The sequence below is a fragment of the Nuphar pumila genome, chromosome 4 (assembly GCF_984573655.1).
Source record: "Nuphar pumila chromosome 4, dmNupPumi1.hap1.1, whole genome shotgun sequence".
NCBI classification, from domain to species: Eukaryota; Viridiplantae; Streptophyta; class Magnoliopsida; order Nymphaeales; family Nymphaeaceae; genus Nuphar; species Nuphar pumila.
In genome coordinates, this window is record NC_143252.1 from 108,519,013 (window position 1) to 108,532,783 (window position 13,771).

The following is a 13,771-nucleotide window of genomic DNA, read 5'->3' on the forward strand; positions in this document are numbered from 1 at the left end:
AATGTTATTTGGGTTTGTAATATTTCTATTACTTTCCCCCCCCCCATTAAAAATGGAGTTTACTCTGTTGTAGAGGATGAATCCTCGGAGGCAGAGCTTGGTTGTTCTATAGTTTTAAAACTATAGACTTGATCGAATTCCTGGAATTCGTTAAAGGATTTGATTGACTCGTATCCTTCTAATTTTATTTCTTCAAGGAGTTTAACCCTTGCAGAATTAGATTTTTTATTTGGACATTCATTTGCATAATGCCCAATTTCACTGCAAACCCAACATTTGCAGTCTTTTTTGCCTTTAGGGCAAAACTTAGCTTTTAAAGAGCCTTCATACTTCTTTTTGAAGTATTTTCCTTGTTTGAAATACTTTTTTTTTTTGTATTTCCAATTTCTATTATATTTTTTATATAATTTTTTATAAGATTTTTTCTTCTTATTAATTTTTGTTTCGGATTTGCATCCGAATTTTATTGGTGTCTATACCAATGTAGGACATGTTTTTGAAAACTTCTTCAGTTTTCGTTGTATTTGAGTTTGTCCACAGACTTTCTCAATTTCATCATTTACTAGCCTATAAGCATAGCCTAGTGAATATTTTGTCAAACTGTTGCCAGTTTGTTCTTTCCATAGTTCTAGGATTTTCTGTCTTATAGCTGAAATTTTTAGAAGAAATCGTTCTATAAATCCTGGATATTCATCTTGTGGAAGTTTATAGAGATTTTTCTCATATTCCGCCATGAAACTATGGAGGAAACAAATATTACATAGCTCCATGAGATTGAGTCTTAGTCGAGCTTTGCTTTGTTCCTTTTGAACTTCTATGTCTTTTTGATGGACATAGTCTATACCTAGGAATAGTAGGTATATTGCTTGCATGATTTGATCAAAGAGATCATCACATGTTGATTCATTCTTTCATCCGATTGAGAAAATCAGAATCAAAGCAGTATGATCTTTCGGTATCCATCGGGTTATGTTATATATACAGTTGTTACCGTGGGCAATCGTGGATATTCAAAGGCATCACAGAAATTTTTTACCGAAACCAAAACGCTATTGTTTGTTCTTACTGAAATAGAACAATACCAATACAAAAGGAAGGCATTTTATTTGTGGCAGATTCTGCTTTTTTGCTTCTGGAGTCCTTCGATAAAGTCAATAAATGAAATCTATGATTCTAGCTACCAATTGATACATTGATTTACAATTCTATTATTCATCAGTTCATTAGAACTAGAACCCGATGCAAAAAAATTGGATATAATGCATCTATTCCGTATTGAACCTCTGTATGAAATCTTTTACAGACCCATTGGTTCTGTAATCTACGAGTAATAGAACATTTCATCCATTCTCGTATTCTTGTGGGTTTGTTGAGATAGTTAACATTATCTGAACTCCCCAAGTGTCTATTAGTTTTTTCCTTTTGGAAAGAACTGTTTCATTGTCAATATCTAGGATTTCTCCTGGATTTGATCTTTTAGGAAGAGAACTAGTTCCATTGACCGGAGTTGCCTTCCGTTGATTTGGAATTTTACTAGTTTTCCCTTTTTTGTCGGCTTCATCTTTATGTGAAGATGATGCGCCTTCATCTTTGACACCCACAAACACATTTCTGGGTTGTGGTGACTGTCTTTCTTCATCGGATGATGAATCAGACACTTCTTCATTTATGTTCATTTCATGAACACTTCTTTCGATTTCATAGGTTTCCCAGAGACTGGGATCTTTACGAAATCTCTGTTCTAATTGTTCTTCGGATAATTCCACAAGAATCATTAGATTTGTTGTATAGTGATCAACTTCAAGATCATAGTCTTGATCTAGGTCAAGGTTGAAGAACCTGTTCACTAATGCTTCTTCAAGAGGTCTCATTGATTCCATGAGTCTCTTTTTAGGCGAAAGGCCATTTTAAAGAACCTGTAGCCTTTTCATCGGCTAGGTCTTCATTTCCAGCACATACATGAGGCCATGTATATTTCTGGATTCTTTTAGATACAGTAGGAACTACCTGTGTATCTTGTTTGTTTATCTGATCAATTTTTTCAGATAACTCTTTGATGATTTTTGCAGAAGACATTTCTATTTTCGTGGCAAGTTCATCAATTTTTAAATCAAGGGTCGAAATGGCTTCCTTGATTTGTGCTAACGTCACTAATGGTGCCGTCATTACTAACCATTCAATTTACTTAATTGAAGGTTAAATTCATCTATCTTCTGAGATAGATGTTCTAATTGTTCCTGTTCAGAACTTTTCGAAGAACTTTCCGGTTCTTCAATTTGAGAACTAATTGTTCTCTGTTTTTTATCTTCTCTGATTTGGAGAATGTTTTTATTTACTTGATATTGAGGTCTTTGGCCTAAATATCTTTTATTCTTGGCTATATTTATAGCCCAAGTTGCTTCAGGAGGATTGATTTCCTTGAAATCTTTTCCATCAACTGAACCTATTTCTGAGAAGACTTGATCTATCTCGATATTGGTTTCTTTCTTATAGTCAATCGAATGATGACTATTTGAAAGTGCATAACCTACTAGGTAGGTTATGGTGAAGGGTTTATTTCCTTCGTTCATTAAGTCTGTTCGTTCAAAACAGTGAACCAGACTTAAGACTTTGTCTAGATCTTTGGTTTCTAGACTTAGTCCAAATTTTGGATATACGGTAAACATATATTTTCCGTATGCCAAATTTCCTTGAGCTGCACCTAAGATGCAGTCATGGCGGTCATTGATTCTATTATCAATGAGTGTCATTTTTACTGGTGAATTTATACCAGTCATGAATTGAGACTTCAAGAGTATCTTGATGCCTCCTATGTGTACCATTGAAATCTTGTTACGGATTTCAGTTGGTATTTTATTTAGTTTCAGGTTTATTTCACTTCGAGTGAGAAGTGACAAATAAACATGTCCTGAAACATCTTTCATATCTACAGACATTTCTTTTGTAGAAACGTTGTAGAAGATTTCATTTTTCCTTCTCAAAACAAAAGAAAATATTGAAGGCATATTGAATATGCTTTCAGTACTAAGTTGTAACTTAGTTTTATTAATCTTTTTTAACTGATCGTTATGAATCAGTATTTCCCCTGTGAAACCTTTGACAGTTTCATCAGTAAAAACATATTCTGAAATATGTTTTTCTTCATCCTTAGATGAATTTTTTGAAAGGTCAAGATCCATTTACTGTAATAGTATATGGCTTTGATACCAATTCTTGGTGATTCACTCTACCGAAGTATAGTGTCATTTTATCAGCAGTTCATGCCAGCGGAATTCATTTTTTATTTCTATAAATAGAAATTTTTCTCTATAACTAGAGGGTTTTTCTCAAAAGATTTTTATGGCTAAGGCTATCTACCAAAGTAAGTACAGACTAGGCATAATAAGACTATTTAATAAACAAGAAATTATTTCTAAAACTGAAATATGATTGAAATAAGGAATCAAACTTCAATGTTTTCTTATGAAAGTAGGATTTTCTAATCGATTTTTATACCTTTGAACAATTGCAGCCCCTTCAGATTCCCTGTTCTTTACCGCCGGTCAGTTTATTAGCAGGTATCATTCCTCTGAGTTCCTCCTTAGGCAAGCCTCACAAACCACTGGCGACCCTGTAGTCCAAAACGGCCACCTGCCTATAGGACAAAGCGGGTTCTACTCCAGTTCAGGTTTGATCCGTACTTCCTTTCTCAGAGGACTCTTCTGGGATTCTCTGTAATACTCATACCAGCTCCTCCAACACAATCCTCAAGAACATAAGAAGGACACCAGGTTCCACAATTGTCAAAAATAAAGGCTCAAAAAGAAAAATTTGCTTTGCACAAGACTCCATCGAAATGCAAGAACACACACCTCAATCAAGTGAGAACACTTGATTGAATAATCACACCACCCACACAAGGGTCAAATGAGAAAGTATATTAAATACAAAACTCTCTTAAAAAAGAGATGAAAAATACAAAGGCCATAAGGCCTATTTATAATACAAGAGGCTAAATGGGGCGCCAATATGGTTGTTGGGCTGCTCCCAACGGTCATATTTATGATTGTTGGGAGCAGCTCCAACAGCGATATTGGAGTTGGCCCAACAGTCAAAAACAAAAAATTATAAAAAACAAAAAATAAAAAGGTGAAAAAGGGTTGTCAACTCCTAATGGGCTGACGCATATTATAGTAAAAAGACTGAAATACCCTTGCTAGGTATTTCAGTTACAATACATGTATATATATATATATATTAACAAGAGACACCTTCTGTTGCTTTTTGCATCGTCATGAAATTAGGGAATCTCCTACAAACACACATAAACCAATGGTTGAGCATCTATCATTTGCATCCCCTCCCCAGTCAGAATCAGAATATACAATGACTTCTAATGATGAGGACGACGATAAAAACAAGCCATGATTAATTAATTTCTTAATATATCTAACAATTCTCATTATAGCACTCATATGTACTGTAGTAGAGCATGCTGAAATTGACTAACAGAATGAATAGCATGAGATATATTAGGATGAGTAATAGAAAGATAAGACAAAGCCCCAATCATTTGTCTGTAGGGTTGGATCATGCAAAGGCTCTCCATCATCTTTCTTCATTTTGGCATTTATGACTTCCGGATTATCAACCAGTTTTTCATCAGAGTCATGATCGTTCAATGATCTATGTTGCGTACTTATTCTGTGACAAAAAATAACCACGAGGTGAGTAGGTCACTTGTATTCCAAGAAAATATCGTAAAAAACCAAGGTCTATCATATCAAAGTTGGTTTTAAGCACATCTTTGATATGATCAACTCTCTCTCTCTATCACCTCATGTGATTATCATATCATCTACGTAAAGTAATAAGATCACCATCCCTGCATTGGAAGACTTAACAAACAACGCAGTGACAGTAAAACAGATTTAAAATTAAGATGTTTCATCACATTACTGAACCTATCATACCAAGCTTTGGGAGCTTGTTTTAAGCCATACAAGGCTTTGCGCAACTAAAGAGTTTTTCCATGTGCTAATTTTAAGCCTGGCGGAGGGTCTATGTAAACTTCCTCGTTCAGATTACCATTCAAAAACACATTTTTTACATCTATTTGAAAGATAGGTCATTTTTAATTGATGTTATAGAAATGAGAGTTCTCACAGTAGTCATTCGAGCAACTGAGCAAATGTTTCATCGTAGTTTATTCCATATTCTTGACTATATCCATTGGCTACTAACCTAGCTTTGTATCTTTCTAATGTTTCATCCTATTTAGTTTTTACCTTGTAGACCCATCTACATCCTATGGTCTTTCTTCCTTTAGGCAGTGTTTGGATTTCTTAAGTTTTTGCTTTCTCCAAGGCTTCTAATTTATCATTCATCGCTTTAATCCATTCTTGATGATTTTTAACCTCACGATAAGATTTTGGTTTTGAGTGTATGGCCATGAGGCATGATCTATACCTTGGTTCAAAGGAATCATAAGATACAAATACAAATCTACTAGGAGCTTTAGAAATTCTTATGGATTTTCTAAGACTAGACGAATCTATATCTTGGTTTTGAGAATACCTTTCTAAAGCACATGGTGGATAATCTTCGATACGTCGAGCATAGGTTTGTATATCATTGTGAGATGGGTCTATATCATTAAGACCCCCATTTACACTCACTTGCATTATGCATGTCTTCATTTCTACTCTCATGTGTGTCATGAATATTTTTACACTTTTCATGTTCATTGACAAGGTAAAAAAGAAACAAATAGCCACAACTTTCTTGGATTTTTTCTTTGCAAAAACTAATTTCATTTTCAAGAAAAGTGACATTTCGAAAAACATATAACTTGTCTCTTTCAATGTCATAACATCTATATCCCTTTTGGCTTTTATCATAGCCTAAAAAAATACAAGGGATTGCTTTTGTAGAAAGTTTGTCATTCTTATTGACAATGACAAAGCATTTGTATCCAAAGACCCTTAACCTTTTATAATCGAGAGATGTTTTAAAAAAAAATCAATAGGCGAGATATTTTCAATGTTTTTAAAAGGCATTCTATTTATCAAATAGACTGTCGTAAGGGTGGCATAGCCTAAAAAAATACAAGGGATTTCTTTTGGAGAAAGTTTGTCATTCTTATTGATAAGGACAAAGCATTTGCATCCAAAGACCCTTAACCTTTTATAATCGTTGATGTTTTAAAAAAAATTCAATAGGAGAGATATTTCAATGTTTTAGGAAGGCATTCTATTTATCAAATAGACTGTCGTAAGGGCGGCTTCGGCCCAAAAAGCTTTTGAAACATTTATAGACACAAGAAGTGTTTTAGTGGTTTCAATAATGTGTTTATGTTTCCTCTCGGTTAGTCCATTTTGTTGAGGAGTGTACGAAGACAATTTTTGGTGAATAATCTCATTTAAGTCAAGATAATTTTTGAATTCTTTTGACACAAATTCTCGCCTGTTATCGGTTTTAAAGATTTGAATATTAGTTTTAAATTGATTCTTAATATAACAATGAAATTTTTTAAAACACTCAAATACTTTAGATTTTTGTTTTAGAAAAAATATCCAAAAATGTCTATTATAGTCATCTACAAACACAACATAATAGGATACCCCTCCTTTAGATACGACAGGAGTCGGTACCCATATATCCGAATGTATTAACTCAAATGGGTTCTTAGTTATAAAATGTCTTGGTCCAAAGGGCAAATACTTTATTTTACGAAGAATGCAATCTTCACACAAAAAATCTCTTTCTTTATAATTTGAAAGAAATTGAAACAAGTATAATTTGGTCACGCTAGGATGTCATAGTCTTTTGTGCCAAATTTTTATATCTTTCTTTTCTACAAAATTACAAAACGATTGTTTTGGTAACTCAAGATTATCCACAACATAGAGATCTATTCTTCTATGGCCCCGCCCAATCGGCTTCCCGGACTGGAGATCCTGTATTAGACAATCATTAGATGAAAATAATACTTTGCAACCATGATCCGTAATTTGAGAAATTGATAAAATATTTAAATTTAATTTTGGTACTACTCTAATATTTGGTATGTGAAAGATTGGATACTTTTGAAAAGTCAAAAAACTTTTTATTTTCAAAGATGTTTCATCAGCAGTTGAAACATAAGAGTCATTTGGGTTAAACTTACATTCGGACAATATGAACTCATTTGGTGTCATATGAAAGGAAGCACCGGAGTAAATGATCCAAAAGGTCTTACCATGGTCACCACTTGTAGATTTGGCCGCTCCTGAAAATGACGGAGCTTGAACTTTAAGCATAGGTTGTAGCGCCTCCATTAGTTGAGCCAATGAGAGAGAGCTAATGCACTTGAAGTCGTCTATCTCACTCCTTTTAACTGAAGCAACTCTTTCTTTATGATCATCCTTCTTTCTTTTTGGACAAAAAGGCTTGATATGTCCTGGTTCGTAACAATGATAACAAATTATCTTTTCACCTTTTTTGTATTCAAGATCACCCCTCTTTTCATTCCTCTCATAGTTGTTGGGGTTCCTTCTATTCTCATTTTTAACAAAATAAGGACGTTTGTAGCTTCTAGTATGATTTTCGGGCTTTGACATAGCAAGCACGGATTCTTCATCTTTTAAAATGGAAAACTTCTTTAATCTATTCTCTTCCATAGTCAATTCTTCAAGAGTTTCCACTATGGAAAGAATACCTCCTCTATGAAGGAGAGCCGACTTAGTTCCCTCAAATTTGGGTCTACACTCGTTAATAAATTGGTAGAAATGCTCCGTTTTAATTTGGTTTTCACGAAGTTCTACGTCTTGTGAGCAATGCCACTTTGGCTCAAGAAGAGCCAACTCATCCCAAAAAATAGAAAGTGCATTGTAGTATTCTCTAATGCTCATCTCTCCTTGAGTAATGGTTCTCATCTTGTTTTAAACATTGCATATGTGTGCAATATCTTTAAGACTATACATGTCTTTAAGATATTTTCATAAATCACTAGCAAAATCAAATTTCGCCAAACTAGAAAATTTGTAGATGTCCACACTATTGATGAGCCATCCAATTATTTTGGAATGGCCCATCCTCCACTCTTTTTATTTTTTTTCATAGTCGAAAACGGCTTTACCCATTTCATCTCCTCGAAGTACAACCTCCTTCCCATTCTCAATTTTCGTAAGAATGAGCTTACGTTCTTTTTTGGTACCATCCACTAAACCCCATAGTCTTTTTTCCCATATTTTGTGTTTTACTATGGATGCCCAAGTCACATAGTTAGTATCGTTTAGCCGTACGAGAATGGAGACCATTACCCCCCTCTCATTCACCATTTCTTTACAATTTGAAGAGAAAGGGTAGAGAAAGAGAGAGTGGGGAAGAAGAGAAAGAAAAAGAAAAAGTAATACAAAACTTTCTTGAGAGGTGACATGCTTTTCAATGCAACAATCCACGATTTATTGTATCCGCTAAGCTCATGATCCTCCTCTTGATATTGTCACGAGCTTTTCTCTAAAAATTGCTTTTGGACCACCAAAGCTCTTATACCATGTAATTAAATGCATTGAATCCAATAAACATGCAAGAACACATTTTCAATCAAGTAGAATACTTGATTGAATCATCAAAACACCCACACTAGAGTCTAACAAATTTGTTATTGCATAGCTTATTTATAATACAAATGGACTACTACAGAGCAGCCCCAATATGGCTGTTGGGCTGCTCCCAAGAGTCGTATTTATGACCGTTGGGAGCCAGCTCCAACAGCTATATTGGAGCTGCCCCAAAAACACAAAAACCGAAAAACAAAAAAAATTACAAAATAAAATAAAAGTAAAAGATTGTCAACCCCTAATGAGCTGACGCCTATTACAATAAAAGACCGAAATACCCTTGTTGGGTATTGCGGTTTACAATAAATGTGTATATATATCCATAAGGGGTATTTTTGTCTTTTTGTCTATGTAATAGTGTCTCTCCAATAGGGACAGATTTGTATTTTCTTTTATTTTTTATTTTTCTTATTTTTGTCTTTATGAAAATTTGCAAGGGTTCTATGGTCTTTTGACCATAGAGATGTTGGGAGCATCCCAACGGCTATAAATTATAGCTGTTGGGAGTTCCCAACCTCTCTATTGGGAGCTCTCAATGGCCTCCTACTTGTACATATAGAGGGGCCTATCCCCCTCTCTAGTTAATGCTTTTTGTAAGCATTTTAGTCAATAAAAGACTTTTTTTATTGTTTTAGCTCTCTTGATTGGTCATTAGTAGCCATTGTATGCACTTTTGTGCTTGTTTGTTCTTGGGTTGGCTTTTGCCCTTTGTATTGTCCCTTAGTGGACTTGTATTTGTGCTTAAGCACTTTGTTTTTGTATTTCTGGTTGTTTCATTACATCCTTTTCTTGTGGCTTATTGTCATTGTAGCTTTTTCTGCTCTCAATGATGAAAGATTGTTTTTTTAAAGATTTTTTTTTTTAGAATGATCTTTTTAATGAAATTGCGAACAATAGTCCTTTCTACGTGAAGAAAAAAGAAGAATGGTCTCTATGTCATGAAACCATGGTACAAAAAAAAAATGCAACAAGCCATGCTCATGCAAAATTTTACTTTTGCAAGTCAACTGACCTTTTAAAAAGATTTTTAGAAAACTCGCCTCCGTTTTGAAAAATGCAGGAAAAACTTGAGAAAGGGGACTCACTTGTCGGTACGAGGTTCAACTGTTCCTGGCGCCTTAACCAGGGGTAATCGAACCAATGATTGAACAGTATGCCTTGTTTTGTTCAAATGTCTAAGAAATTATTCTAAAATTATTCTAAATCCTAGAATGCAGAAAGAATCAAACACACATATGATATATGATATGATTTTGAAAAAAGAGTTATTGAAAACATGATGCATGCTTGGAATTGTTGAAAAACACCTTTTGGAGAAATATTTTGAAAATGAATCAAATAATGGGGTGTGTGGAACAGTGGGTCATTCCAGTTTTAGGTACAGTCTATATTGGGTCCAATTAGGTAATAAGCAAGGTTCATAAAGGCCTTAGCCTGTCAATAAGCACCCCTACCATGTACTGCTTACTCTCCCCATTACAACAAAAATAAAAGATTCTACTACCTAGGAAAAAAACAATATGTTACATGTGAATGATTAAAATATCTAGGATCAACAAGATATAGCCCCGGAAGTAATATTACAAATAGAATAAAATACAACCAAATTCACTCAATTAAGCAAAAAAGGCCTATTTTCCAAGAAAATAGTCTAACAATCACTGCAGCTATGTCACATGGATAGGCTGCAGATACGGGGGCATAGTAATTATTTTGAAGTTTTCAATATGCCTAGTATATACGATACAGGGGCCAAAATGGAGTATCCGTGACATAGCACTGCAGAATATGTAAAAACAAGGTAATTTTTTTTACTCTTAATGAAAACAAAGGTACCCACTAGTGTTGAAACTATAGCATTAGATATTCAAGTTACCACATTAGATATATAGATAACTAAGAATGGAAGCATAAAAGAAAAGCTTACATCTACGCAGACAGAAAAGACATTTAACTGTAACCAGGGATTGTATGATAATATAGAGGAAGCTGAAAAATTCAATAAAGTAAATTAAAGGCAGTTAAAAGATAAACTTAAAGGCATACCTACTGTTACCAAACTTAATGGTGTCTTTCTCAAAAAGTTCATAATAGCGCTGGGATTCAATCCGATTATCCTGCAAAGGAAAACAGAGATATGGTGAGTTACTGAAAACAGAGATACGGCGAGTTACTGAAAACCTAGAACTAAAAGGACAAAATCAGAATGAAACACAGGACAAACCGAGCCCAAGATTCATGAAGTGAGGAAAAAACAGAAAAGTATAATGGGCTTACGTTAAGGAAGGTTCCATTCGTACTCCCAAGATCCATCAGATAAGGCCTAGAAAAATGAGCATCAAAAGGAAAAACAGCATCAAGGTTAGCCTTTTACAAAATATTATAAATAGTATCAAGTAACTGACTATGAAATATAATATCAGTGATCTTTTTATTACCTTACTTGCTTTTTCATCAAACCATCAGCTCCCTCTTTCTCAACAAGCCTGAACAAGAAAAGCAAATTGTTAGGCAATCGTTGAGTTTTAAACAGGAAGCAGAAAGCAGACATGTTCATAAGTTACATAGGCTTCCTAGTTCCTACTGGCCAGATGCTTTTACCTGAACTGTATTACAGCGTGCTGCTTGCTACATGATGGATGATCAGTAGGAATATCGGCCACTCTTCTCTCTCTTCCAAAAAGGTAGCAGCTTTGGCGATGCACATAAAGGGGTTCTAACCCATCATGAATGCACATAGGAACATGAGTTCCATCACAGAGAGAAGCAAAAAGGGGGAAAAGAATAGAAAAAATGGGCAAAAATCATACTGAGAATTTAAAAAAGCTTAGAAGCATTAGAAAATAAGCAACAAATATCCAGGCCAAGCGCAACCAAACTTGTCATCAAAACCAGCAAAATAACTAGCTCATAGCCACAAGATTGCAAAGAAGTGTATGACCCCGTGCAGGTCCTCACAAGGAAAAAACATGGAAAATATACAAGCTTGCTGAAGTCTTAGAACATACAAAGACGAAGACATCTGAAGCAGCTGAAAAGTAATTGATACTACACCAACCACCATAGGTTTTCTATTTAAGAATTACTTGGATCAACAACGACCTCATAGGCTATACAATTGTATGGCCCAACACCAAGAGCCAAGATGATTGTCTAGAGTGTACATTTGGCTTTAATGTAAACAAGATTTAAAGGTACTACGCAGGTCCCCCTCTTTTCAGAAGAAGGCCCTGATCGATGAAAAATTGCAACTAGAGCCATGCACTAGCTAGCATGTTGTGCGAGTCTGCAGTTGCCCACTCACCAGTCAATCATTCATGTTGGCCTGGCCTAGGGAGCTTTTGCGCAGATCTAAATTTATGAATACCTTCTTTTAGCAAGGCAGATTGCCAATATAAGCAAACAATGTATGTTGATTTGGCTTTTTCAGGGAAAACAGCCTCATAGAAATCCACCCAAAAAATGCCAGTATTTAAGAATAATCAAGATTATTTCATCGAAGACAAGATTAAAGCGCAAATGAAGTGCAAAAGAAGAGCAAACAGCAATTACCATTAAGTACTTCCCCAGCCTTGAATACATAGAGTCGCCACCTCATATCAGGTTTCCGAGCATCAGGTGGTTCAGTAAATAGAAGAGTGATACCTGCATACAGGAGAGTTACAGTGGAAATTAGGGAGATAGCGCCAGGCATATTACAATAACCTCACATTTTGTCACATCCTTATGACGAGCTAATACATGATGCAACAAATTATTATATTTAGTATGTGATTACTTCTCATTAACTGCTGCAAAAAAAAACATTAAAATAAATAATTAGAATTCAAGATATTTCAGACCTGCAGTTCACAGGACATAATTAAAAAGTTGTATGCTTCACAGTTTAATGTATCAGGCAACTAATTGTTATAGACAATCTAGTACCATAACCACTTTTAACTTTCTTTCTTTTTTCGGAATGAATAACTGATTTTAACTGTAGAAGATAACCCGATACCTAGAGAGAGAAGAGATAGAGGGAGAGAGAGAGAAAGAGAGAGAGAGAGAGAGAGAGAGACGGCTGCACAAACACTCAGAACTTCATATCGATATTAGGGCCTCTCTCTATGTTAAATAGAGAGAGGCTTAAGAAGCATAATTACAATAAAGCCCCAATTATAAAAACTAAAATACTAATGACATCTTACTATAAAATAACTTTACTTAAAACCACCTATTCTCAACACTCCCCTTCAAGCTGGAGCATAGATATCAATCATGCTCAGCTTGTCACAACATTTTGAAAAATTTGGTCTAGCAAGAGGTTTTGTGAACATATCTGCAACTTGGTCTTCCGACTTTAGATATTTGGTAGTGATATGACCCGCTTGAACCATATCCCTTACATAGTGGCAATCAACCTCAATGTGATTTGTTCTCTCATGAAATACAGGATTGTTTGCTATATATGTTGCAGCTTTGTTATCGCACATCATGGTCATGGGAGAGGAAACCTTCACTTGAAGATCAAGAAGAACAGTACGAACCCACATCAATTCAGCAGCTGTTTGGGCCATAGCCCGATATTCTGATTCTGCACTCGACCTAGAAACCACATTTTGCTTCTTACTTCTCCAAGAGATCAAGTTGTCTCCCAGGAACACACAAAATCCTGTGGTAGATTTTCTATCTACTACAGACCCTGCATAGTCAGCATCAGAATAGGCCACTATATCCAGAGTTCAACCTTTCTTGAACAATAACCCCTTTCCAGGAGAAGATTTTAGATATCTGAGAATCATAATAGCTGCATTCCAGTGTACCTCAGTTGGTTTGTCCATAAACTGACTGACTTTACTTACTGCTAAAGCAATATCCGGCCTGGTCACAGTTACATACAATAGTTTCCCAACTAGGGAGCGATAGCTCTTGCTATCAACCAGTTTTGACCCTTCTTCAAACAACTGAACTTTATGGTCCATAGGTATATTTGCTGGTTTAGCTCTCAACATTCCTGTTTCCTTTAATAAGTCAAGAACATACTTTCGTTGAGACAAAACCATCCCTTCACGGCTCCTGGCAACTTCTATACCCAGAAAATACCTGAGTGAACCAAGGTCCAAGGTCTTTTGTAACAAAGTGTTTTTGAAGATGATCCTTTGTGGCTTCAATAGCTTTCACATCATCACCTGTAAGAATGATGTCAT

At 35.1% G+C, this 13,771-nt stretch overlaps 1 protein-coding gene across 1 annotated transcript in view; it reads right to left on the reverse strand.

Moving 5' to 3' along the window:
- The window catches only part of LOC149840490 (uncharacterized), a 47,156-nt gene that overhangs the window by 20,380 nt on the left and 13,005 nt on the right, over window positions 1-13,771 (reverse strand). Inside the window, exons 6-10 of the mRNA XM_090003180.1 lie at window positions 12,135-12,227; window positions 11,184-11,298; window positions 11,021-11,068; window positions 10,860-10,905; window positions 10,629-10,699 (exon numbers count right to left, since the gene is read on the reverse strand). Of these exons, the coding sequence (XP_089859306.1) occupies window positions 10,629-10,699; window positions 10,860-10,905; window positions 11,021-11,068; window positions 11,184-11,298; window positions 12,135-12,227 (373 nt within the window). The remainder of the gene's footprint in view (window positions 1-10,628; window positions 10,700-10,859; window positions 10,906-11,020; window positions 11,069-11,183; window positions 11,299-12,134; window positions 12,228-13,771) is intronic.